Source organism: Anopheles darlingi, chromosome 2 (assembly GCF_943734745.1).
Source record: "Anopheles darlingi chromosome 2, idAnoDarlMG_H_01, whole genome shotgun sequence".
Taxonomy (NCBI): Eukaryota; Metazoa; Arthropoda; class Insecta; order Diptera; family Culicidae; genus Anopheles; species Anopheles darlingi.
The window spans coordinates 68,421,057-68,446,056 of NC_064874.1; the positions used below are offsets into that span (position 1 = coordinate 68,421,057).

Genomic DNA, 25,000 nt, shown 5'->3' on the forward strand with positions numbered 1-25,000 from the left:
CGGGAACAGGAGTATCAGTAGAGGCGGTCGATCCCGTCTTCCAGGCCAAGATGTTGGATATGCTGAAACAAACAGGTCGCCCGGAGATGGTTGTCGGTTGGTATCACTCGCATCCTGGCTTTGGCTGCTGGCTGTCGGGTGTCGATATAAACACGCAGCAGTCGTTCGAGGCACTTTCCGAGCGAGCGGTCGCCGTTGTCGTCGACCCAATCCAATCGGTTAAGGGCAAAGTCGTGATCGATGCGTTCCGACTGATCAACCACAACATGCTCGTCCTGGGACAGGAGCCTCGGCAAACGACTTCTAATCTGGGTCACCTGCAGAAACCCTCGGTGCAGGCACTGATTCACGGTCTGAACCGAAATTACTACTCGATCAGCATTAACTACCGGAAGAATGAGTTGGAGCAAAAGATGTTGCTTAATTTGCACAAAAAATCATGGATGGATGGGCTGACGTTGGCCAACTATGAGGAACACTGTAGCATCAACGAAAGCACCATCAGTGAAATGCTCGAACTGGCGAAGAACTACAATAAGGTAACGATGGGGATAAGGGAATCGAGTAGTAGACAGCAAACACACCCATAAAACACCATTCTTTATCTAATCATCACAGGCTCTCGAGGATGAAGAAAAGATGACTCCTGAACAGCTGGCCATCAAGAACGTAGGCAAGCAGGATCCGAAGCGTCACCTGGAAGAGAAGGTGGACACGCTCATGTCGAACAACATCGTGCAGTGTCTTGGGGCTATGTTAGATACGATCGTCTTCAAGTAACGACCGCGCCGTGCGGAGGGAGGAATTTTTCGATTGCAGCCGGTCAGGTGCATCTCAATCTTGTTTTCTGTTCCGACTCATCCTTTTCAGTTCAAGTGTTGTGTACTTGAGCTGCGACATGATACTGTAATTAAAGAGATCTTCGTATCATGGAAGAATTTAATATCATATTTTACCGCTTTGTGTTTTGTGTTTAAAAAGATGGCAGTCGATTTGCGGCTTCAGAAGGAAACTTGATTAAATTATTACGAATAATCGAAAAATCGTGAATTTGCTAAGAGCGACCAATGGCAACACTGCCACGCCGGTTTCAATCGCGGCTGGCGGCACGGTAACGGCTGTCAGTTGAATTTTGCTCGAAGCGCGCCCCTCGCCAGAATTTTTTATTTGTGCGTTGATTTACAAAACCAAGTTTAGTGTAACGATTCTTCAATAACCGCGGACTGTGGCCAGTTTACGTATCCCTCATGGAACCGATGACCTTAGGTAGTCCTAGCTCCTTATCGGGGTCGAATGTTGCGATTAGTGGCGCTGGTGGCGGTGCTGGAGGACCCGGCTATCTGCCGTCGTTTCTGATGGGCGATCCCCCGGCTGCTCCGCGCCCAAACACTCTCTCTCCAACGCGGGCACGTGCTTCTCTTGCGTACGGTGGACTTGCCGGGTCGCCTCCCGAAGGCTTGCGCTCACCTACGTCCTTGGCCGCGCTTCACCACCAACAGCAGCAGCAGCATCATTTCGTGCAGCCGCAACATCAACAACAGCAGCAGCAGCAACAGCAGATGTCTTCCTCCTTCATGAATGTAACACCGCACACGCAGCACTTCCTGCATATGTCCACAATGCAGGCTTCCTCGCTCGCTAACCAGTTCCGGAACGAATCGTTCGATGCCAACGCCAGCATAACCGGACCACCGACGCAAGGACTGTTCGACTCGTGGCGCAAAGAGAAACAGATGCTGCACACAACAGCACGAGGATCGGCTGGCGTGGCTGGAGGCGCGGGAGGAGTATTACACCCTGCCGCAAACTCTGGCGCTGAAATGACGGGGCCAAATCAATCGTTCAACGAATCGATTGCGAACCAGAGCGGCTTTAACGTGTCGCGCGTGATGTCTCCTATTCCGGTTGATTACAGTCGCATGGCCAATGTACCGGTTTCTCCACCCAGTACGCCATTTGGAGGTCATCCACCGCTGCAAGTGCAACAGCAACCATCCCAACCATCGTTGCCCAGCAACGGTAGTGTGGGTACCTCAAACTGGATTACGGTTTTTGGATTCCCACAGAATGCATCCACGCTCATCCTATCACACTTCGTATCTATCGGTACGATTGTTGATAAGCAGTTTGCGCCCCAAAATGGTAACTGGGTACATTTACGATATAGCTCGCGGCTAGAGTGCATGCGAGCGCTCAACTACAACGGGCGCATCATTAGCCCTGGGTTGATGGTGGGTGTCCAGTACTGCAACGATCCGGCCGTCATCGGGAAGGAGAATGAAGACGAAGGCTGCTCGCCAACCTACGAGAAGCCGGATAACCCGCTGACGCGGGTGCGCTCACTGGTGAACATGTCGTACACGGCGGAAAAGGAAGCGAACGCCGTCGCAACGACGGCGGCCGCTCAGAAGCGTAGCAATGGGATTGTACATAAGGCAATGGATCTATTTTTTGGATGGTAAAACGATCGCTAGGACGTGCAGAAAGTGCATAAAAATGAAAAATCGGGAAAAGTCACGGCAAGCATGCCGGTCGTTTTGTACTCAATTCGTATCTAATGTGTATGATTGTTTTTTTTTTTGCAACACCGTATGTTTTCCAATCAATAAAATTAGCCAAAATTACCCAATTGTATCCAAAGTCATCTTGAGTTTTGCTCATGTTTTGAAGTGCTTGATTAGCGCTAAGTGCACGAAAGAAACGGCATAAGAGATCCCGATCATACGAATAGAAGGATTGAACTGAAACATGCTTTATTGATCATACGTCTAAAATTGGACAAACCTCAGGCCACGCATACGCTTAGCCAATGGAGATCCCCTTTTAAAGTAGCAGCTCAATCAGATAGCTAGCGCATTCGTTCAGCTTCGCAAAATTCGGCAGTTCGCTGCTCACGTGAAACAGTATCCGCTCCGTCAGCTCAGTCTTGCCCTTCAGAACGTCCGAAACGGCATCCGAAGCCCCTTTTACGCTCAACAGATTGCCAAACGTCTGGTAGCAGCGGTACGTTGCCTCATTATCCGTTAGCCAACCGGCCAGATCGGCTACCGTGTTGGCGAGCACCTTACAGAACTCTACTGACGACAGCTTCTCGAGCTGTGTCATTGAAAGATTGAGATAGAAGCTGACCAGTGCAATCTGCAGATTGGCACTGCCGGCACGGATCGTTGCAAGGCGATCGACAATCGGCCGCAAGTGTTCCACAACGATCGCGCGGCCGGCACCGTGTGAGAGCATGTTCGTGAAGCACCGAGCCGCCATTAACTGATTGGCGGGCAGGTGGTTGGCATGCTGCAGAAAAACACTAATGAAAGCGTTATCGAACAGCTCCTGGCAGGCGCGCGGTTCACGCACGACGAGCCGCGTTATGTCGATGATTGGAAACAGGAGCTCCGTAGGCCACGCGCTAAACAGATACTTGATAGCGGTCAGACAAACGGAATTAGGTTCCGCGTTGATACTCGACATTATCTCGCTCGCATACCGCACCACATCATCGAGCGTCTCGTCCGACATTCGAAGGCTGCTGTCCTCGATTTTACCATTCAGTTCCTTCAACTTGACGAGCACCTTAGCGAGGTCCGCGTTCTCGAGCAAAATGTAGTGCCGATGGGGAAAGTGCGTGTTACTTTTTTTCGTCTCGCTCGAGCCTGTCGTCGAGTAGCTTCCTCCGGACGTAAAGGGATCTACATTGCCACCGTTAGTACCAGTCGCTGGTGGCGCAGTGCGTGCCGCCACGTTTGGTGTTTGCGTCGTGTAGCTGGAACCGCCCGTAAAGGGATCCGTGTTAACGGCCGTCGGTTGGAATCCATGTGCAGCTGCTGATCCCGGAACGTACCGAGACCCACCTGTGAATGGATCGAAGTAGCTATTCGCGGCCGCACTCACTACCGGTGCCGTATTGTCGGAGTTTTTCACGATAAAATTGGCAACCTGCTCCAGATAAACCTGTGGTAGGTTATGCTTATGGATGAAGCGCTGCGCCACGAACCATGGATCTTCGCCGCGATTGTACGGTAGCTTCAGGTTCGGTGCATCATCGGTAAGGTTCACCGAAAACACGTAATCGTACTCGCGACCCTCGTACAGCTGCTTACCCGAGTCGCCGTCACTCGCACCCATCACATCACCGACGCACTCCCACTTGCCGGCGCTACTCCACTGGTAGCAAAGGATTTTACCATCCGGATGGCGCACAATTCGCGTCTGGCCTTCCTTTCCTTCCGCCAACAACGATTCCGGTCCGGGTAGATCGTTTACATTCATGCCACCGAGCTGCTTAGACGCTTCGGCTTGCCGTACCTCAACCGCCACTCGAAAAGCGGCGAGCTGGTCATCCGTGGCCACCCGTTCGGCACTGGCAGTGAACACACGAACCATGGCATCGCTTGTACCGCACGCAATGTCTCCGTTCCGCAGCCCACAAACGGCCCATGCCGATTGAGCGGGTAGATGCAGCGCCTCGCCAAGGGCACCTTCCCGTAGATCCCACATGCGGATGGTACTGTCTTCGCCGGCACTGACAAACACGCTGTCACCCCAAGCATCGGACCGTGCAAGGGAGTAAATGTAGTTAGTGTGACCATGGAATTCCTTCACACACTCGTATGTATCGTTCCAGTGGCGAATGGTGGCATCGTTTGAGCAGCTAAGGAACCCGCCGCCACTGGCAACCGGCAGTGGGCATAGGCCGCGTACACAATCCTTGTGACCCTTCAGCACGGCCAACTTTGTGCCCGATGCGTTCCACACGAAGATGCTTTTGTCCGCCGAACCGGTCAAGTAGCGATCGTTCGACAGACACGCAACCGCCCAGACGGCCGCTTCGTGTCCTACGAGCGTCACGTTGGTCATCGAGCCGGGTGCGTTCGTCCACAGTTTGGCCGTTTTGTCCCAGCTTCCCGAGATCAGGGTTGTCGCCGTGTGTCCCATGGCCAACGCACAAACCGTCGAAGTATGACCCTTCAGCACACCGATCGGTTCCGCTGCCGGTCTCCCCGCGTAGCGGAAGATGGCAATCGTGGCATCGTTACTGGCCGTGCAAACCCATCCATTCGCCTCCACCACAAGTACCGCACCGACGTAGTTGGCATGATTTCGCAGCGTTTCCGACTCCTGGTAGCCATTGCTGTTGGCGGGGAAACAAGAGCGTGTGAACAATGATGCAGATACAGATCACCGACGCATTCTCATCGTCCTTCTTACCCTTGGGAGCTCCAAATTTTGGCCGTTTTGTCGCGCGATCCGGACACAAGAAATCCGCTACCCTCGGCCACCGCACGCACATCCAGTTTGTGTCCGGCCAGCTCGCAGGACAGCTTAAAATCTTCGATCTTCACCATGATTTTCGTTCGCTTCTCTTTCGGGGGATCCAGCGTTACGCGGCGCGTTCCACTCCCTATGCGTGCAAAGTTCCGTTTCCGTTATCTGTTGGCCACCTCTTCGTCGTCAGGTCGATCCCCGGAAGAGATGTTTACGTTTTAGCTCTTGTTCTCGGGATGCTGAGGCCGCCACCAAAAATCACCAACTCACTCTGCTGCCGGTCAAATTGACGATTCAGCGTGCGCAAGAGAGGGACAGAGAATAGCTGATTGGTTGGGAAGAGCGAGACACAAAACACCCTTCCAAACAATCTGTCAAACGGGGCATCGAATTCGACGAAATTTAATTTTATAGGCAATATCAATCTACCTGACTAGACAATGGAAAAATACTTGAAATTCTAATCAATTTTCCGACAGCTTCTTCTAGAAAACTGCATTTTCCGCTGATTTTTTCTTGGCTGAATCACGGGTTGACGCGGATTCCCATGACAACCGGGGCGACTCTTTTGTTTTGAATCGGGAGTGTCGTGTCGTCTCGGGGCGGTCTTTTATCAACACCGGATGGTTGCTTCGAGAGATACGTGACTTAAACTTTGTGGATGATTTCGCAAGCAGACCGACTCCCGGCAGTAATGGCTAGTGCTGCAGCAGTGAGGCAGCTCGTTCCGTTCGGACTATAACTCGCAATTTGACCATCCGCCTTGTTGTGTGAGTCTAAAAAGAGACTCTTCCAACCATCGACGACGGAATCGACCTGCAAGCGGAACCCACAACTCGGAGCAAGATGACGGCGGCCGCACGAATCAACTGGGGGGAGCTGTTCCCCAGCCGCAAAAGCATCTTCATATTTTTCACCTATATGTCGCTGTTCGTAAGCCAGGGTAAGAAAAACGGTCGTTTATCTTTATTGCCATTTCCTTCTCCGATCTTCCAACTGAAGTATTCCTTTCCGTATCGACTATCCCGCAGGCATTCTAGTGACCGCATCCCAGCGATCCGATAACTCGTACAGCTACAATACCGTGCTGGTGGTGCTACTGACCGAAATGCTGAAGTTAGTGATATCGGCCGGTCTCTACTGTCGCGAGTAAGTGAGGGATTGAACTTAGTTATCCATCATCTCCAAATGTTTGCTTCTTGTATTACCGACTGTTTCGTTAATGATTCTTCACAGGAACAGCTTCTCATCGCTTATCGCTCGCGTCGTCGAGGGAAGTAGCGTGCTGCTGCTCTATTTCGTTCCTGCCTTTCTGTACTGTCTGTACAACAACCTAGCGTTCATAAACCTGTCCACTTTCGATCCAACCACCTATTATTTGTTGCTACAGTTGCGTGTCGTCATTACCGGGATACTATTTCAGGTAATTCAGTGTATGTCTGAGACCGAGAACGTTAATTTTCTTACCGATTTCGCTGTCTCTTCTAGATGATTTTTAAGAAGTCTCTAAGCCGAAGACAATGGTTTTCGCTCCTGTTGCTGACGTGCGGTTGCATGCTAAAGCAGTGGAACTTTTCGACCCTTTTCTCCGCACCAAACGCATCGGAAGCGCTTGTGGGCAAGGATGACGGTAACGCGATAGTTGCAGCAGCGAAACCTGCCGATACAGGCGTCGACGGTACCTTCCGAGGTAAAAACATTTCCGGATTCGATCTGAGTTTCAGTGCGCTGCTCATTCTGGTGCAAACGGTTTGCTCCTGCTTGGCGGGCGTCTACAACGAGTACCTGTTGAAACGGAAGGGTTCCGACATTAACATTTATGTTCAGAATGTGTTCATGTACCTCGATTCGATCGTTTGCAATTTGCTGCTGCTGTTGCTGCAGGGTGAGCTGATCGGTGCGTTCACATTCGAACACTTGCGCGAAGTCGCAAAGTTCGAGGTACTGATCATTATGCTCAACAATGCGGCTATTGGTATCATTACAAGCTTCTTTCTCAAGTACATGAACTCGATCCTGAAAACGTTTGCTAGCGCGCTCGAGCTCATGTTTACCGCCGTCCTTTGCTACATACTGTTCGCGATACCGATCTATCTGAATACGATGCTTGCGATCGGAGTCGTTTCGTACGCTATCTATCTGTACTCGTTGAACCCAGTCGTCAATTTAGCCAATACGCCCGGGAATCAGGTCTCTTCTGACGATCGTAAAACGTTACTCAAGGGTACGGGTCGATCGAGGGCAACGAATACGAGTGATACTGACGAGGAAGAGGAGAGTCACCGGATGGTGGAGGTGTGATGCTTGCCTGCCTGATGGTTTTGAGGCATAAAATGCATTCTTCTCGTCACAGCCTAGCGACAGAGCGGTGTGCTTTATCTCTATTTATTGCCTTGATATGAGAAGGAGCTTTGTCGTAGACAAAAGTGTCAGTACGATACAGAACAAACGTGCGCACCTAATGCTCTGAATGATACACTTGGAAAGTGTAGCAGACATTAGGGTGTACAAAACATATACAATCAAATGTACCATTTACCATGTTGTAGTTGGTCAAACAGTTCTTTTTCTTTTGTTGTCTTTTACCTCTATTTTATATGCTAAGTAATGTTGAGTGCAGAAGGGAAATTTAGACGATCACCACATCGGTGTAGTTCGGAGGGTCCGGAAACCAGAGTATTCAAAATTTAGGAGGTATATTATTAGAATAATTTATTTCAAATAAGAGTTTTTCTTTTTTCAATAAATGTACATGTTAAACATGACTTTAACAAACACAGATTTCCTGAGGTTTTGGTAAATCGTTTTTTATAATCCAGCCCATACTTATTCTTAAGCTAGAAAGAAAGGTGTATATTAATGGTACTAGTACCAAGCATGTGTTATCCACGTAACAGAAAACGAATTTATTAACAGATAGCTTCAATTTTATTTATTCATTTAATTTGCACTCTTTACAGCGGTTCTCGAAACTAAGCAATATTTAGTCCTCTCCTCCTTCCTCTTCCTCGTCCAGTTCTCCTTCATCTTCAGCCGAAGCTTCCTGGTACTGTTGATATTCCGAGACAAGATCGTTCATGTTGCTTTCCGCTTCCGTAAACTCCATCTCATCCATCCCTTCACCAGTGTACCAATGGAGGAAAGCCTTGCGTCGAAACATGGCCGTAAATTGTTCAGAGATCCGTTTGAATATTTCCTGGATAGCGGTCGAGTTGCCAATAAATGTCGACGACATTTTCAGCCCACGTGGTGGAATATCACATACTGCCGTCTTCATATTATTAGGGATCCATTCAACGAAATAGCCGCTGTTTTTGTTCTGAACGTTCATCATCTGTTCGTCTACCTCTTTCATCGACATCCGACCACGGAAAACAGCCGCCACGGTTAGGTAACGTCCGTGACGCGGATCACAAGCAGCCATCATGTTCTTTGCGTCGAACATCTGTTGGGTCAGCTCGGGAACGGTGAGTGCCCGGTATTGCTGAGCCCCCCGGGACGTAAGCGGTGCAAAACCGGTCATGAAAAAATGGAGCCGTGGAAACGGAACCATGTTCACTGCCAGCTTACGCAAATCTGCATTCAGCTGACCGGGAAACCGGAGACATGTGGTCACACCCGACATTGCAGCCGACACCAGATGGTTGAGATCACTGTAGGTTGGCGTGGTGAGCTTCAACGTGCGGAAGCAAATATCGTAGAGTGCTTCGTTATCGATGCAATAGCTCTCGTCCGTGTTCTCCACCAACTGATGCACACTGAGGGTGGCATTATAGGGCTCGACCACCGTGTCGGATACTTTGGGTGACGGAAACACCGAGAATGTGTTCATGATTCGGTCGGGATATTCTTCGCGGATCTTGGAGATCAGCAGTGTCCCCATGCCCGAACCAGTACCACCCCCCAGGGAGTGTGTTAACTGGAAACCCTGCAGACAATCGCAGCCCTCGGCTTCCTTTCGAATCACATCCAGTACTGTATCGACCAGCTCGGCACCTTCGGTATAATGTCCCTTGGCCCAATTATTGCCGGCTCCGGACTGGCCGAAAGCGAAGTTATCTGGACGGAACAGCTGTCCAAACGGTCCGGAACGAACCGAATCCATAGTGCCCGGCTCGAGATCGACTAGGATAGCCCGAGGTACATACTTGCCGCCCGTAGCCTCGTTGTAGTACACGTTAATCCGTTCTAGTTGCAGATCGCAATCTCCAACATAACACCCGGTAGCATCGATTCCATGCTCGTTAGAGATGACTTCCCAGAACTTGGCACCGATTTGATTGCCGCACTGGCCAGCTTGAATATGCACAATTTCGCGCATTTCGCAAACCTAGATAGAAAATGAACATTTTAAAACAAAACAATAGCCACAAGATCACCAGATTAGACTTACGCGTATTTCGTTGAAAGTGCCTTCAAAGAGATGAAACGGATCAGAGCGACACGATCGAGCGATCTCGTTGGTTAGAACTTCGTCGTTAGAATAAAAAAGGCCTAGGGTGTTGCAGTGCGTATAAATTTGCTCCAAAGGTAGCTTTGATCTCAGCTGGGAACGCAACGACATAGAAAAATTGAGCTTGATGAGGGAGAAAAATGCTCCGTGGCTCGGGAATTTTCGTGAATAACCGCTGCGAGAATTTTCAAAAAGAAAAGTTGTGTCGAGCACACACGATTCGAGCAACGGATTTACGGGTTGATTCTGCGGTTTCACCCTGTGCTGTCAACGTTCCCTGGTGCGGTGGACCAATCAGAGACGAGAAACGTGTTTGTTTTCATCAACCTGCGATAAAACGAACTGAGCCGTTCCAAAAACCCGTTTCCACATCACCCGAAAAGTTCTCCTCAACGGGAATTCTAAGCATACCGTCCGTGGTCCTTGCCCACAATTTACCGCATCACATAAGTAGTGTTATTGAAAGATGAAGTCGGAAATCCGTAGCTGTTTTCTCGCTTTGGCCGGTCTTGCGATCGTGCTGGCCCCGGCGCCCGCACTCGGACAGATAGGTGATATAGCGCGACCGATCGAGAGCAAAGAGCTGAAATGCCTGGTGTGCAAAGCATCGATGGTGGAAATGGAGCAGGCCGTGGCCAAGGTGGATCCCAACAAGAAGGTCGAGGTCGGAGATTACCGGCTCGATGCGACCGGCGATTCGAGCAAGAAGAAAAAGATCCTGTACGCCAAATCAGAGATGTACCTGACCGAGATGATGGAGACCGTGTGTGACCGCATGGATGATTACGCCAAGGCACGCTACAAGAAGTCCGGCCGACCCATCGTACTCAAGATGATGACCGACAGCGGCATGAATCCGGAAATGTCGAAGGTGAACTTTGTACAGGAAGGTGATCTCAACAAGACGCTCAAACACCTCTGCCTGGAAATCATCGAGAACTACGACGAAGACATCATCCGGATGTTCCAGGAGGAGGTCGTGAAGGACACCGATATCCGGTTATGCTCACAAGTGGCGAGCTACTGTCGAGACCAGCCAGTCGCCGAGGATTATGAGTACGAAGAGAGCCAGGAGGATCAACGGGAAGAGCTGTAACGACGAGTGTGAAACGGTTTCCGTTGGACCAGCCAGAAACCAGAGAAACGTCCCCTTGGGCGATTCGTCCAAATTGCCTATAAATTAAGAAACTAACCTGAGGATTACCGATTGCCAAGCAACCGCATAGCTGGTGTATACAAGAGCTTTGTTTCGGTTCAAACGAAACAAATTAAACAAGATAAGTCCCATGGTTAACTTGTTGGGGTGCAAGATAGAAGTGCAATGGCAGCAGAAAATACAATAAAAGACTTTTGTACAATTCCAGTAATTCTTTGCCTAGTGATTTTAAATTTTTTTTAAACATATTCAAAGCCATAGGAGTCAGCAGTAGCACGAGGAGTGACTGATAAGGAAACGGGTGTCGAAGTAGACCGTACTGCTGCCTTGATATGCTACCGTAGCGCCACGTCTATAAGTGCCAAGAGGGCTGATTGTTTTATCTACACTACAATAAAATGTAGCGATAAGTGTTAGGGCGGTGGGTTCTCGTACTTTCTTGCAGTAAAGTTGATTAAACCATCGTCTGAAATTTCATCCATTGGTGTATGCATTCGATAAGTATACATGCTGCTTCTTTAACGGAATTACAAAAATCAATAGCTCCAGAGTTTATACAAAAAGTAAAAGAGACATAGGGAAAGGTCATTTGTCATTCTGCTAGACTTTTCCGCTATTCACCGAAAGCGGTGAGAAAACAAATTCGGCATAATTTCGGTTAACGCATTTTTGCTGAATATTCATATACCATCGTGAAGTGTTTCCATAATGTAAAGATTAATTCAAGATTTACTCTGACCAATAATACATCTTCTCTGCATTAAGCCTTAAGTCCGCCAGCGCTGAATGTCGTAAGGAATTTAAATGATTATTGCTCTATTTCCGTTACAGAGCATCAACGTTTCCTCTGTGAACATCAAACAGAATGCAATTATGCAAGCGCATTAAAGTGCGGCAATTTGCCATTTTGCGCCAGATCACATCGCACTGCTTTCCCGGTGAAGGTTTCCCGGCCGGAGTGAATGTGCACCGATTTATCAACCTTGAGCATCTTCTTGCAGCTAGCCAGTCCCAGCCCTAGAGCGACAGAGCCGATGAAATAACAGACGACCGTTCGTCGTGATGAAATGGTTTGGCGACGAGTATCTGATGAGGATCTTCAGTTTCCCATTCCCTTCCCGGTCGGTGGCGTCAGAGTTGAGATCAGATTTGACTCAGCCAATCCACCATCGAAAAAGTTATGTATCTAAGCATACCAGACTTCCTATTTGGAATCTGGAGTTCCAATCATTTATCTACAAATCGTACTTCCTTCAACACATTTATCATGTATTTGCGACACAACGTGTACTTCCATATGCTATTGTTCGTGATACGAGAGTCACCAGCCTTGCCGGCGTGGCTTCCGATAAGTTGCTCTAGGTGTGTGCGTTCCTCCCTGCTGACTGATTGGTAGCGGCCGCACCAACTCGCGATAATATGTGCCCGGACCCCGCCAGGTCAAAATGACATTCACGAATTCGCTATCAATGGCCTACCACTCATCGGACCGCGGCCTGGTGGCACGCACACAAAACACGATCGTGTGTCGTTTGCCAAGCGAAAAGCATCTGTTCAAACTGTGCGCGCGAGTCGCACATGCTGCCGTACAGGACAACGTGTCAGTCGCGTTTCAGTGACGCCAGCTTTCGTTGCCAGTGTTTTTAAGTATTTCCAGCAGTGAAACGAGACTTCCCAAAGCGTGTACCAAAATGCCTGAGTTTTTGCTTGAGGGAGATATCATCGATAGTCAGTTAACTACGCAGCAGGACACCGGCAAAGAAGAGGCAGTTTTGAATCGAAGCTAATTACATTAGTGGTTAAACTAGTGGTTGCACGTTCAAGTGTTCCATGGTTCGATTTGTACTGTTGTTAATTGAGAAGATAAGAAAAGCGGGAACATTTTCTCCGCGGAATATTATGATAAGATAGTGTCTGGGCAGAGTGGACAGTTTACAAAGAGGTCAAAAAATACCTTTAATTGACGTTAAACACAGATCTCGCTACGTTTACACTAGGTTTAAGTCGGCTGAAACACGGCAAACAGCAGCTGCTTTAAACGCCTCCGTCACCATTAGCTCCTCCAGCAGCTGGTTCCATAAAATTAAAAAAGGTAAGTTAAACAGTGAGACCGGCACGATGTATCGATCCAATACACGTCTCTCATGTAACATGCATTATAACACATGGTAGGTTTTTGGGTCCTTCAAACCCCCATAACACTGGTGGCACCACAAGCGTGTGATTGAGTTTTGATTTAATTAATTTCATCTGACCTATAAAGCGTGAGTGTGGTACAAGTCGTAATCGTTTAGCCGGCGCTGACCACGAGGCGTTACGCACGAAATTGGCCCGATCAGTGATCGAGTTGATTGATTTATTTTAGTTGGTTGCTTTCGGCTTTAAAGTTGTTTACTAGCTCAAGACCTAGGTCAGCCTCATGTTCATACCGTTCATACACTGGTGACTGAATCGTTGGCGAAACAGCTCTCGTCGCCATAGCCTATTGGAAGAGGATAATTGTTGGCCTGATGAGGCAACCGTTTACTCTTGCTGTTGTCGTCGTGATGGAGAGCTGTTGGCTAATTACTATGCATACATTATCTCAATTTTTGGACCGAAGCGTACATAAAGAAGGACGAAGAAGGGTGATGTCATGATTGGTTTCCGAATGTTTGCTTCTTCATTTTCACGATTAACAATATCTTATTTCACTCGGCGAACATTTGCCTACCGGAAGCTTTGTCTAACCTATGAAGTGTCAAGCAACAACGTGGCCATTAAAATTCGAACTCCATCTGGCACATACCATCACGTAGCGGGGTCCGGCGAATGGTCGAAATTCTCACTTTCTGCCGCGCAAAATTGACTTGGAAATTTGATACGTTCATGTAAACCCTACCATCGTGTGCCCTCGGGACGGTTGAAAGTCAAAGCAAATTACACCGCTTAAAGCGGGGTCCACTGCACTCGAGGCACCCCTTTAGCAATCATAGTATGAAGGGGGTAGCACATCAGACGCAGTAGTAGGTTATGAACAACCAGACAGACAGAGAGAACAATTTATTTCGTTGTTTCAGTGACACCGAGGGCACAATGCACGATTTACCTCGCTGTGACGAACATTACGGTGATGCGGATTTGCATCCGCCGGTGGCCGTGGTCACTACCGCAACTCCACCACATACCTTGCCGTGTTTTTCAGGTAGAAAGTATCTCACGCGACATGGTATAAACAACAACTGGCAAGATGATTTCGCCAAAAATTTATCATAATGTTTCCCCAGTTTACATCCCGTGCTTATCGGTTAAAATGATCCTTTGATTTATGTATTTATTTTGAATTGTTGTGTTCCATTTAAAACAGGATTCGTGTTCACAAAACCCCCGGATCTACATGTTTGCGTACTGAATCGATAAAACGTTTCGTTTTCGTGACAATCTTTGAAAGTGAATTCCATGACCCTCGCATGGTACGTGTACGAAATGGTCAATTGATTATCGCTAGCACGGCTAGCGTATCGTGTGCTGGGTTTTATGGATCGCCACCATCCCGTGAGGGGGATAAACACAATCATCAGTCTTGCCCTCAATTACACACACTGCCGCAGTTCCTATTTTGCATTTGCACAGCTCCACGACTTTTTCCCGGCCATTGTCGGCATTGTTTTCTCGTTTGTCACAGTAAATTGTTAGCCGGCCGTAGCAATCGTACATTGGGGAATCGTTCATGATGATGGGGCCTTTCGCCGTTCCAAAACGCGAATGCCGAAACACGGTATAGCACACCATCGATTGTTTCACCGTTGAAACAGGCTTTAACGTCGCAGAAGAACGCCCAAGGATGCACCCGCGAGGATCGATGGCGTGGCGAAAGGTTGTTGTTGTTCGCGTCCGCGAAACAATCGCTCGGCGAAGGGAGATGGGTAACGGCGGTAAAAAGAAGGCGAACCTCATTGCCACTGCGGGCCACCGTGCAGCGGCAGTGCGTGTGGCATGCTGGAATGCGATTTGAAATGGGTCTTTGATAAAGATCTTGGCAGTGAGGTACGATGGCATCCAGCGGCACAGGCCGGGCCAGGCGCGGCTTACGGTTGGCGGCTTAAAATGCGGCTCTAATTGATGGAGTTTTCTCTGCGCGTCATTTGCGCGAAAACACAAAAAATTAATAATTGAGCCATAAAGCAGTTTGTATCAGTCCTTGGGTGGTGGGAGGGTTGCGTCGGCTTTAGCGCCGGCCTGGTGGATTTACGATTTCCTGCGACTCATTATTTTCGCCTAAGTATGAGCAATAACTTGACGTTGCGCAACAGAAACCGATGGGACACTAAGATAAGATAAATCTTCCAGAAAATGGATGTACCTGTTCGAGTAATTGTCTCAATTTGAAATGCAAAGAAAATGAAGATCTATTCCGATGTTCACTTCGGGTAATAGATCATACATATTTTTCAATGATACTCGGGCGAAAAAAAATAAAAGTAAGTGCCACAGCATAAACTTCGAAAAAAGGGCGAAGCATTGCAGAGCGAACGATCGGTTGCCCTTTGATGCTTTCAAGGACATGCTCGTCGTCTGGCCGTACTTTCACGTTTGCTCTGTTTGAGGTACACGTAGTACACAAGAACCGGCTGGAAGCGTTCCAGGTATCGTTCCTAAGGTTTCTTGGTTGCCATTTTTGGGGGGCAAGTGTGGGGTTTCAGTTGGTGTTGTTGGGACCATGCCTACCGCCTGCCGCAATCGCTGTGTCAAGGACCTTCGTGAAAGGTGCGATCAAACCGGGTTCACAACATCGGGACCCAAATCGTGCCGCTAGTTCGCTTACCTTATAAGTTGCAGTTGAGACACGTTTTTTGCCATCCTTTACGATTGCTTTCGTATATCCAACGTATTCTTTAGCATAGGTGGGCGTAGGTGATGGATTAAACCGCAACCGATTCCCTTTCCAATTATCCTAATGCTTTCAGTCGCTGTCCCGTCGTACGTTGTACCCCATTTAAAGGAGCGCGACATAGTGCCCCGTCACGTTTATGCTGGGGTCGTATAAAACGTTCATGTGTAATTTATTCGAAAAGAATTTCATTTGGTTCAATATCTATGGGTAAGGAAAAAGTCCTGGAATTATGCATATGCACTATGTTTAAATTATGTTTGAATGCTTTATACTTGTTATGATGTTCAAAGGTAGATTGTGCGAAAGATTTATTATAATTAGTTGTCATAGAACAGAAACGACTCCAAAGGAAAAGTGAAGTCAATAGGGTTTTAGTTTGAATATAATGTTAAACAAAATAATATCGCTCGTTAAACAATAATATCATTTATGACAATCCAGCAGATGAAGAGATTTAAAAATGTGCATTTTCTCTTAAATCTGTCTCCAAAAGAACGGTAGCCGTGCCAGTTACCCAACTCTCAAGCCCCTAAGAACACTGTTACCTCCGTGGCCGCTATAGCGGCTGCTGCTGCTGGAGATTACGCGAATTATCCAACTGAAATCCGCGCTCTAGTGCCTCTAGTCGCTAACCAACGTGGCGCACACTTTGCACGTGCATATTCTGTGTTGCGTGTCCGAGTGTTATCGTTCTCTCTCTGTTCTCCATTCTGGGCTCCATTTGTCGCTCTTTCTCTCTCCAGCCTCTTATCTCTTCAATGGCGAGATTTGCGTGGCGTGGAGCGGTAGGTCAACAACACGCCGACTATTTTGCACGGAAGGGGGCGGAATGGATTGCTGAAGGAAAAACGCAGGAGGGTGCGCGGTTTGGTGCTGAAGCTTTATGTTGCCCACCTTTTTCGTGAGTTTTTCCACCGTTCCAGCTGTCCTCCTTTCTCTCTCACGCGCGCACGATGCTTGGTGCCCCCGTCTCTGTCGGCCAAGATGTGTGGAGGGGTGCTTTGGGGTGCTTGGGGTGGATAGAAGGTGGTTCGTTGTAGGCTCGCAGCTCGTCCCCATTTCGCTCGGTCAGTTGTTGTTCGTCGCTCGCTGGAAATGGCGGCAGCCCTAGTATCGTTGTGTGTCGTTTGAAGGATCTCCGATCCTTGATGTGTCCCCAAAACCCGACATCCCTATAGCCAAGGACCCGCGGTTAAGCAGTTTGTGAGCTTGTGATCCAGTGCTGTGACGGACATATCAACGGGTTCCCTTTCCCAACATTCTTTCGTGTCGCGTACCTCAGGTCTTCCCGTGAACTGTACGAAAACATTTCCGAAAATTACATAATCTTCTTCCTGCCTTCGTGCGACTTCCACGCGCGTGTTTCGGGGACTGCTTGCTTGTCCGCGTAAAGTGCCCAGTGTGCGGACGAACGACGTTACACGTGGAGGGATTTCTGGGAAACATTAAAACGGAAATTCGCTTTTCCCCGTTAGTGTGCAGCTCGGGCTCAGCGCACGCGGCAATTAGTTAGTATCTGTGCGTTACGGTGCGGTAACCACCGGGAAAACACGCTGCCGTAGCCGTTGCGGGGCGCCATGCCACCGCAAACAACACGCCAACAGTAGCCGTGGCCCTCCTTCGGTCCCTTTTCCCCAGTAACGGCGTGTACCGGCCAGCTGTGCCGAGACATGGCAGCGACACTCTCAATGGCAGTGGCCGCCCCCCTTGGGTGTAATGTTTACTCGGGGATCAGACACATCTTCACGGGTGCAGATGGTTTGTGATAAAGTTTGAACAGCGACGCTGGAGTCCACCGGGCGTGTGACTGAAGAAAAGCACGTACACGTGTGTTGTGGCCTCGGAAACGGTAAGTTTGTCCAGCTGCTGCCCGTCCTGTGAAGAACCGTTAGTTTGGTGGTCATATTTTGGGCAAGTTGTTTTACTTTTTCCCACATGACCATCAAAACATATGTATGCCTGCTTTCGTCGTCCCCTTATCCTTGACCGCGGTGGTTTGTTTACGTAATCAAACATTAATACAAGCCGGAGGCGTCTGACGCATGCCAAGAAGCGATTCATAAAAATGCTTCTGTACTTGGGTTGTCCTTAGCCAATTCACACATACACACACACAGACACGCGATGGAGTACAAGGACGAGGTTGCCGTGGCGGCGGTTGCATAACGATTGAACTTGAGTCGTTCTCGGTAAACGATGCGTTTCCGCCGGACGGAGACAGGTCGCCAAACTTTTTTGCCTTCCTTTCGCATCCTTGTGGCTTCTTTAAGTGGTTCAGTAAATTGGATTGCAGTGTATTACAATGTGTTACAAGCCGTTCGAGTTAGAGGTTTTTTTTTGGGGGGTGTTGTAACACGATTTGAATGTGCCCTCTCCACCGTTCTTTGCCGTACACAACTTCCATCGCGTAGAACGTACAGATCTTGACTTAAATCACTTAAATGTAATAGGCTGAGTGCGAAGGTCATAATTTGTCTGTCCGTATGTTCTACGCAATTTGCAGAGAAGCGAAGCGATCGCGGAAAACCACAGACATACAAACCTACAAAGGCTGGCAAATTAACCGATTTGACCGTCGTTTCGCTTTTACAATCAATTTGCCATTTCGCGAGCAACATTAACATGTTTCGCGAGCATAAACAATTGATTCGCGTTCACGTGGATTCGTCGTTTGCCGTTGCGTGTCAAATTGAATTTGAAAATATCCGAAACCGCATTTCCCAACGCCGATCGGTGAGCTCGGTGCTCGGCTGATCGTTCGATTTAGTTATCGACGCTCCGCCGAAGGCGCATTAAACCGCGATGACCGATTTTGCGTGAACCAATGGCGCCCGAAAACAGCGCCATACGCACTCGCGTTTGCGCTTTTGCACTCGTATGCGCGGATCGAAAAATCGAATCCGCCGGTCGCCGCTCCCTCCGCTACTTGCTAGACCCCTGGCGCTTCCGTGGCGCTGGTTTGCTGAAGCTCCACACTCCACACGAAGGGGTGAAGGCGAAGGTGAGTGGAAATTGATGGAAAATGCGCGCAAAATGGACTGCGCGCACTGGTGTGTGTGTGTGTGCGCGGTGTGCTCGAATGCGAATGAGTAATGTGCTTGTGCGCTTCCACCTTGAGCTCGCATTGTGGCCTACAAACGGCCGGGGAATAAGAGGTGAAAAGCGTGTGGTAGTAGTGGAAGGAGAGGAGAGAAAAAAAAAAACGCCGTGGTCGACCCCATTTCGAAAGTCGAGCCACAACACCACAGGGCGAAGTGAAGTAAGCTGTTCGATGCCGTACACGCGCGCGCGCGCGACCAGAGAATCGAAGGAGAATTTTCCATCACCCCAGGCCCTGGTGCCTAAAGAGTTTCCACAGCGCTGCTCCGGGCCCGGTGGTCGATCGAAACGAAAACCTAATGTACCGTGTGCTGGAGTCCACGCCTAATGCCAGGCCATCAGCACGGAATCTTAATTGTAATTGTCTTTTTCATTGCGGTCCGAAGTTGTTAGCCCGAATCAGAACTCATTTATCCGTCGGCCTCGAAGGGTGTCCGCGGTCAAGCGAAGGACGTTCGAGCGTGATGCAATCCGTTCACGCCACCGACCTGATGAGAACCCGGATCGAGCGCTCTTCTCCAGAGATTTTTATATCCACTTGGTGGCTAATTACCCACCGATAGCATCTAGCGGCTAGACCCTATTTAGCGCTTCCTCTGCAGCATTGTCGATTGGGTTGGGTTTGATATGATCGCGATCGTGAGCGGTTCAAAATGTTGGAAGCGGTGTAGAAAATGAATTGAATAAATTGTACACTTTATGGCATGATAGTTCTCTCACGAAGGTTCTCGAACCTTCGCCGTGGCTATCTTCTCACTGGGGCATGATCCAAAGCAAACGTAGATTACCGTTGTTATGGTACGGCCCAACGCCCTAGGGCTACTGCATCATTTCACTTCCATTTTATCTCATTGATAAAGCAGCAGCAGGAATGTTGATTTATTCAATTAACGGATGAGTTTCATTTTGGAAATTTACAATTAAGGAGCAATAGAAGCGATATCCTCTGTACTACAACTGTTTGAGTTCGACAATATTGTTTGTTTCTCCGTACCATGACAAGCACTTCAACATTTGCCATCATTTCGAAATGTTCTTGGTTTTTCGAATACATATCGGGGGAAAAATTCGAATGGAAAAATATTATTGAAGACAATTGATCTGTGCAATTGATGTATCTGTTGTGACGACAACAGATGACGCTTTATCAGTAGCATAAATACAACATTCCATCGAAAAAACAATGTTGCACAATTCCACAGCGTTTGTCCATCAGTATCCACACACCGTAGCTAATGCTACCCGAAAATAAAGCTCCGAAACATGTTCCGAATCGGCACGACTGCAATGGTGGCCACAAACGATAAAATATGCTATTTTTGGCAACGTTCCATCGCTGCCGGTTGCCAGGTGATGTGCATAACACAAACAGCGGCATATAGAGCGTTTGCATGCGAATACTTCCGCCAACTGGAGCGGCAATGCAAAGAGTATGGCACCGAGTTTGCGTGGTTTCTCCATTTCATCAGTAGCAGCAATTTTTGCAGCAAAACTTGCACACTAACCAACCTACCTGGGAAAAGAAGAATCATTTAATTTATGTAACACCATAGTGTTGACGAGGGGTAACCTGCCCTCCCTTGTAAGATCGCGCTCAGACCGTGCAATATTAGACGAAAGTGCACGATAGAGAACCGCACCGCGCGGACCGAGCGGGAGCTGAAAGATATGTTGTGTGGGGTGCACAAGAGTTGCGCACGGCGGATTAAAATTGATTGCATTACACCGCTGCAGGTGTCTCGTGCGGCAGATTGGCTACGAGTGCCGGCGCCTCGCTTTGATGTCTTAAGATGCATTCGTCAAATGGTCATGGTTGATAGAATGTATCGGTAAGTCTTTTCAATTGGTTGTATCGCATGGTATTGCTTCATCAATTGATCATTATTACTGTGAGGGTGTTTTGGATTAGATCTGCGATTCTTTAGAAGTTGAATTTTTTTATTTTCCATTTTCCAACAAATTTATTTGCGATTTTCTAAAGACAATTACGTAAAATCGATCAACTGCTTGCGTGATTTCATTAATCGCTTACATATGAAGTATGAAGGAATTGGGAAATTACGTGACTTTGCTAGTCATCGGGATCCAACATTGATCAGCATTTTAACATCACTTCCTGCCCCAAAAGTCATATGCGATTGGGCAGCGGTGTTAGTGGAGCACTAGAGCAAGTTAGAGTTCAATCAAGCCATTCGATTGCATCAAGGCAGTGGAATGGTAGTGCGTCTCGACGGACTCGTGAAACCAGCGGAAACGAGAAAACAACTTGTAACTGTACTCACTGAATGAAGAAACCAGTGAATCATCTTTTTCTTCCTCCTTTTTCATCTACTCAATTGAACCCATCAAGCCCCAGGCGGAAAATGGGAAAATGCCAGAGAGACGAATAATGCGGTGTTAGGTGAATGACCGGAAGTGGGAGAGATCACACCGGGGGCATATTACAGTCACAGAAATACAAAAAAGAGGAAAAAAAACAGCAACAAAAAGACACGACAACATCAATGCACATTTGGGCAAACTGTTGTGGGTTGTGTTTTCCACTGAATGTTGATGTATGATCGCTATCAGGCACCACGGGGAGTGCTCGAGAGGATAGGCAACGGTACACTGTGCAGTTCTCGTCATTCGTATGTTTGTGTGAAATTGTGAGCGCTTTCCGTAAGTTTTACCACGACATTACCATAATGACGTCAATGCTCTCTGGCATATATAGTCTGCACCCATCAACCGACCGACCTACGGACCGATAACACTTGATCGTAATCGTCACTAACGTGTTTCACCTGATAAATATGGAAACATTACGTCCTCATCTGGAGTGGGCGGTGTGCAAGCGGTCAAATCTAAGCTTCCACCTTCCACACACATACACACATGCTTTGCTGTTACGTCCTCACTCGGTTTATCGTCCGGGGATCTAGCTTTTCTTTCGAACGGGGAAAATGTGTCCCCAGCGGTGCCATAGAAATGCCCGTCCGGGAGTGCGTCAGCATTATAATCCATCGCCTCGCAAAGCGAACTGAAAGCAATTCCTTGTTTTATCGAAATTCCATTACAATCCCACGATTTACCACCATGAACGTGCTTATTACTAGAAAGTACTGAGAGGAAGCTGAAGATGAAGAAGTTGGAAATCATCACTGATAACAAAGCTGCAAATACCAATCAGATAGTATGTTGAATGAGTTCGAATCCGAATTCAAATATGCAACCGGATAATTTGGCTAGACAATTAGCATTTTCCTGCCTAATGGGCATATATGACCGCCGGGCAGACAATTACTTCGCTTCAGTTCAGACTGGATGCGGTACGCACCGCGGTGTGCAACCAGGAGGAAAAAAAGAGAAAATGTCCGCCATTTAGAGAATTTATAATACCGAGGAGAAGAAAACAAAAAAAAAAAGAAGGCAAATCAATGTAATTGAGAGCTTATGCTTCGTCATGAATTATGCTTCATTGTGGAGAAGAAAAATGGGTGAGAGTTTTTAGCGTGGTGTCATTTTCTATTATCTGCCCCGCACCGTCGTCTTCGGTTTTTCCTGATTAGTATAATTTAGTTTAAAATTGAAAACGACGGATCGGCCGGTTTGGGGGAGTGAAACTTTCAACAATCGGAGAGTCCAATCGTTTTAAAGCGATACTTCCGCACGTCGACTATTTGTTGTTAAGAGATTATTTGAGTAGCCGATTTTTTTTTCTTTCACAAGAAATTGCTCGTAAAAGACAACTGTAACTCTACAGACGTTCAGGTCGAACATTGCGCTGTCGTCCATCATTCGAAGAGCAATACATACTTCTGCATTGGCTATGAATACTACGTGGCGTTAATGGCGGAAGTGCGTGATCGGTGGCCATTTCCGAAACTCATACCTCCACACAAAAAAAAACACGAGCTCTGTTTGTTACCTGGAAAACGGGGTGGGAGTGATGGTGTATATTTTCCAAGATGCTTGGTCATTCACCTGATCAAGAATAATTGCGCCCCACCCCTCTTCGTTTAGCGGACAGCGGGTGGAGGTCCAAAACGATGCGAAGTGATGACGCTCGCCATTTCAAGGTGATGACAAGGAGAAAAAGAAGAAGCAGATGAGCAGCAAATAATGATAATAGTAATAAAAAAACGGAGCAAACCAAACATGCACCAACGCCACATTCAACCTTGAAAGTTTAATCAATTCGAAAGCGTCCGATTTGTGGCCATTTTCCTCGCTACACGCGGTGGCTGTTTGGTGTTGCGCAAACATCAAAGAAAAACAGGTCGGCCGCCCTGGGTAAGGTTGTACGGAGGGGTGGTTTTTGGTGAAAATATATATATTTTTATTCTTACACACATTACACAACCATCACAACGGACAACCGCCCCATTCGAAGTCACGCAACAAACGTTTTCGACCATTAGGCTACGATGACGAGACGTTCGTTCGGATTAGACGACTAGTATGAATGTATTCTCAATTCAGTCACGAGAATTCCACCGATTCGCTGGTCGTATCTCCAGTGTTTTTTTTTATTGTTGTTTTCCCCTCCCAAAAGACTCATTTGTAAGCTACCGCACTGTGATTAGGTTAATAAGATCATTATTGCCCTGCGTCTCATGGGAACCCGTGGTCCGTAGCGCCACCATCGGAACGCTCGCCCAACCGCACACTTTCTAAAGTTGTACCGTGCCGCCATGTATATAAATTTTTTGCTAACCAACTTGTTTTTTTTTTTCGCTCCGTTTTCTTCCAGGTGGACATTCCATTGTGGAGGCTGGTTCGTGTGCGTTTTTTTGTTGTGTTTTGCTTTTGGTTTTTTATTGTTTTGTTACCCACGTAGAGGTCAGTAGCACTATAGTGGCCGAAACGGTTTCCCGCGGACGGTTAAAGAACGTAACGCTTAAACTGAACGTTGGCCGACAACGTACGCCACGTGTTTGAGCTATCGTGAGTTTGCGCCCTCGCAATAGTGGCATAGTGATAGTAGTGGTCGTACCGTAACGTAACGCTAGAATGTCATCGAAACCAGCGACACCACTGGAGCAGCGCCGCGCGTATCCTGGCGAGAGCGAAACGACGAGGATTCCGATCCTGTCACCGCAGCCCTTTCGCCGCTCCTACTCACTGCGCATGCGCACCAGCCGGAGCTTCCATGACTACCAACATTATCGGGGCGGTGAATGCTGCGAAGGATGCGGCGGTCTAGGGCTCGGCGGTGGTGCTGGCAGCGGGGACAGCAGCCATCACCAGCTGGCTGCCACAGTCGCCATGCACGGTTCGATCGGGAAGCAGAAAAGTACGGCGCCAGCAATCGCGAACGGCCCCAAATCGATTTCCCACGGTCATCTGCGTCAGCAGCAGCAGCAGCAGCAGCACCAGCAGCAACGTTCTCCGATGGCGTCGGTTGGCGCCGTTGGTTCTTCCGCGAACAACACCACTGTCGACGGTTCCGCTGGCAATAGCGACAGTTTGGCAGAAGATGAGCTGGTGGATTCATTCGCAGTCCAGTGCAGTACGGTGAAGGATGGCTGCCCGATGCCGAACGGTGTGATACCGCACGGTGGTTCCAGCGATGGCCATCTGCATTGCGTGGCATCCAAGGGGCAGCAGCTGAAACAAGTGTCCCCCGGGAGTAGTGGTGGTGGAGGGCCACCCGTGTTCTGTTCTCATGGTGCTATCGCTTCAACCAGCAGAAAATATCCCGGACACACCGCTGGTGCATGCAGTCAGTTGAAACATGAACGTGGAATGGTAAGTGTAGCACCGTCAGCACCGGTCCTGGAGTGCATTACGTAAGAACACTCTCTAGGTGACCCCGCAGTGACCTAATTGGCCGTGGGGTGTCCTGTAAAAAAACCCCTTAGCTAACTCTAGTGCAAAAAAAAAGATGGAAAAGGATGTTTTTTTTTTCAATGTAAATTTGGAGAACTACGAACTCTGTGTGCTCTTCGAACGGAAGTAATCATAAGGGTTCATCATGTGCTCTGTGTTGACAGTGGTTGCTGAGGTGCGTGGCTGTGAGGGAGGGTCGCTCTATGCTGGTACAAAATGGCGTGGGATGGGATTCCGTTCCATAATGACTCCATCGTTCCCAGGTTTTAACAATCCAGTAATTAGTTTAATGTGCCTTTTACGGTGTAGCCCTCCCTTTCACCACCTTCTCTAATCATTTCAC

General features: G+C 48.2%; 7 protein-coding genes across 9 annotated transcripts in view; 5 read left to right on the top strand and 2 right to left on the bottom strand.

The window, feature by feature from the left end:
• The window catches only part of LOC125952384 (26S proteasome non-ATPase regulatory subunit 14), a 1,426-nt gene extending 476 nt beyond the window's left edge, over nt 1-950 (top strand). The window contains exons 2-3 of the mRNA XM_049681835.1: nt 1-539; nt 619-950. The exon at nt 1-539 is cut by the window's left edge and continues 57 nt beyond it. Of these exons, the coding sequence (XP_049537792.1) occupies nt 1-539; nt 619-780 (701 nt within the window). The 3' untranslated portion in view covers nt 781-950. The remainder of the gene's footprint in view (nt 540-618) is intronic.
• A 185-nt stretch (nt 951-1,135) lies between these two features.
• LOC125952368 (nucleoporin Nup35) lies at nt 1,136-2,628 on the top strand. Its single transcript, XM_049681814.1, has one exon. The coding sequence runs from the start codon at nt 1,248-1,250 to the stop codon at nt 2,460-2,462; it is 1,215 nt and encodes a 404-aa protein (XP_049537771.1). The 5' UTR covers nt 1,136-1,247; the 3' UTR covers nt 2,463-2,628.
• A 108-nt stretch (nt 2,629-2,736) lies between these two features.
• On the bottom strand, nt 2,737-5,793 carry LOC125952305 (phospholipase A-2-activating protein). The gene is made up of 3 exons (XM_049681723.1): nt 5,692-5,793; nt 5,206-5,536; nt 2,737-5,128 (listed from the first exon to the last, which is right to left on the bottom strand). Exons 2-3 carry the CDS (start codon nt 5,340-5,342, stop codon nt 2,824-2,826), a joined length of 2,442 nt encoding a protein of 813 aa, XP_049537680.1. The 5' UTR covers nt 5,343-5,536; nt 5,692-5,793; the 3' UTR covers nt 2,737-2,823.
• LOC125952367 (UDP-galactose transporter senju) lies at nt 5,713-8,043 on the top strand. The gene is made up of 4 exons (XM_049681813.1): nt 5,713-6,205; nt 6,294-6,411; nt 6,499-6,685; nt 6,751-8,043. Exons 1-4 carry the CDS (start codon nt 6,109-6,111, stop codon nt 7,561-7,563), a joined length of 1,215 nt encoding a protein of 404 aa, XP_049537770.1. The 5' UTR covers nt 5,713-6,108; the 3' UTR covers nt 7,564-8,043.
• Nucleotides 8,044-8,245: 202 nt separating this feature from the next.
• On the bottom strand, nt 8,246-9,583 carry LOC125952351 (tubulin beta chain-like). The gene has a single exon (XM_049681796.1). The coding sequence runs from the start codon at nt 9,581-9,583 to the stop codon at nt 8,246-8,248; it is 1,338 nt and encodes a 445-aa protein (XP_049537753.1).
• A 414-nt stretch (nt 9,584-9,997) lies between these two features.
• On the top strand, nt 9,998-11,101 carry LOC125952420 (protein seele). The gene has a single exon (XM_049681879.1). The coding sequence runs from the start codon at nt 10,182-10,184 to the stop codon at nt 10,809-10,811; it is 630 nt and encodes a 209-aa protein (XP_049537836.1). The 5' UTR covers nt 9,998-10,181; the 3' UTR covers nt 10,812-11,101.
• A 1,345-nt stretch (nt 11,102-12,446) lies between these two features.
• The window catches only part of LOC125952311 (protein quick-to-court), a 19,999-nt gene continuing 7,445 nt past the window's right edge, over nt 12,447-25,000 (top strand). For 2 of the 3 annotated variants that reach the window (XM_049681733.1, XM_049681735.1), the window contains exons 1-2: nt 12,447-12,963; nt 23,579-24,576. In XM_049681733.1, the coding sequence (XP_049537690.1) occupies nt 23,839-24,576 (738 nt within the window). In that variant the 5' untranslated portion in view covers nt 12,447-12,963; nt 23,579-23,838. Of the gene's footprint in view, nt 12,964-16,650; nt 17,594-23,578; nt 24,577-25,000 lie in introns of those variants that run through there. The other variant, XM_049681734.1, reaches the window with a different exon arrangement.

Excerpts from the sequence above, each read along its gene's own strand:
- LOC125952351 (XM_049681796.1), bottom strand. The coding sequence starts at position 9,583 with ATGCGCGAAATTGTGCATATTCAAGCTGGCCAGTGCGGCAATCAAATC.
- LOC125952368 (XM_049681814.1), top strand. The coding sequence starts at position 1,248 with ATGGAACCGATGACCTTAGGTAGTCCTAGCTCCTTATCGGGGTCGAAT.
- LOC125952420 (XM_049681879.1), top strand. The coding sequence starts at position 10,182 with ATGAAGTCGGAAATCCGTAGCTGTTTTCTCGCTTTGGCCGGTCTTGCG.
- LOC125952305 (XM_049681723.1), bottom strand. The coding sequence starts at position 5,342 with ATGGTGAAGATCGAAGATTTTAAGCTGTCCTGCGAGCTGGCCGGACAC. Across the intron at positions 5,129-5,205 it reads AAAATTTGGAGCTCCCAAGG|CAATGGCTACCAGGAGTCGG; the intron begins GTAAGAAGGACG and ends CCCCGCCAACAG.
- LOC125952367 (XM_049681813.1), top strand. The coding sequence starts at position 6,109 with ATGACGGCGGCCGCACGAATCAACTGGGGGGAGCTGTTCCCCAGCCGC. Across the intron at positions 6,206-6,293 it reads GTCGCTGTTCGTAAGCCAGG|GCATTCTAGTGACCGCATCC; the intron begins GTAAGAAAAACG and ends ACTATCCCGCAG. Across the intron at positions 6,412-6,498 it reads GCCGGTCTCTACTGTCGCGA|GAACAGCTTCTCATCGCTTA; the intron begins GTAAGTGAGGGA and ends GATTCTTCACAG.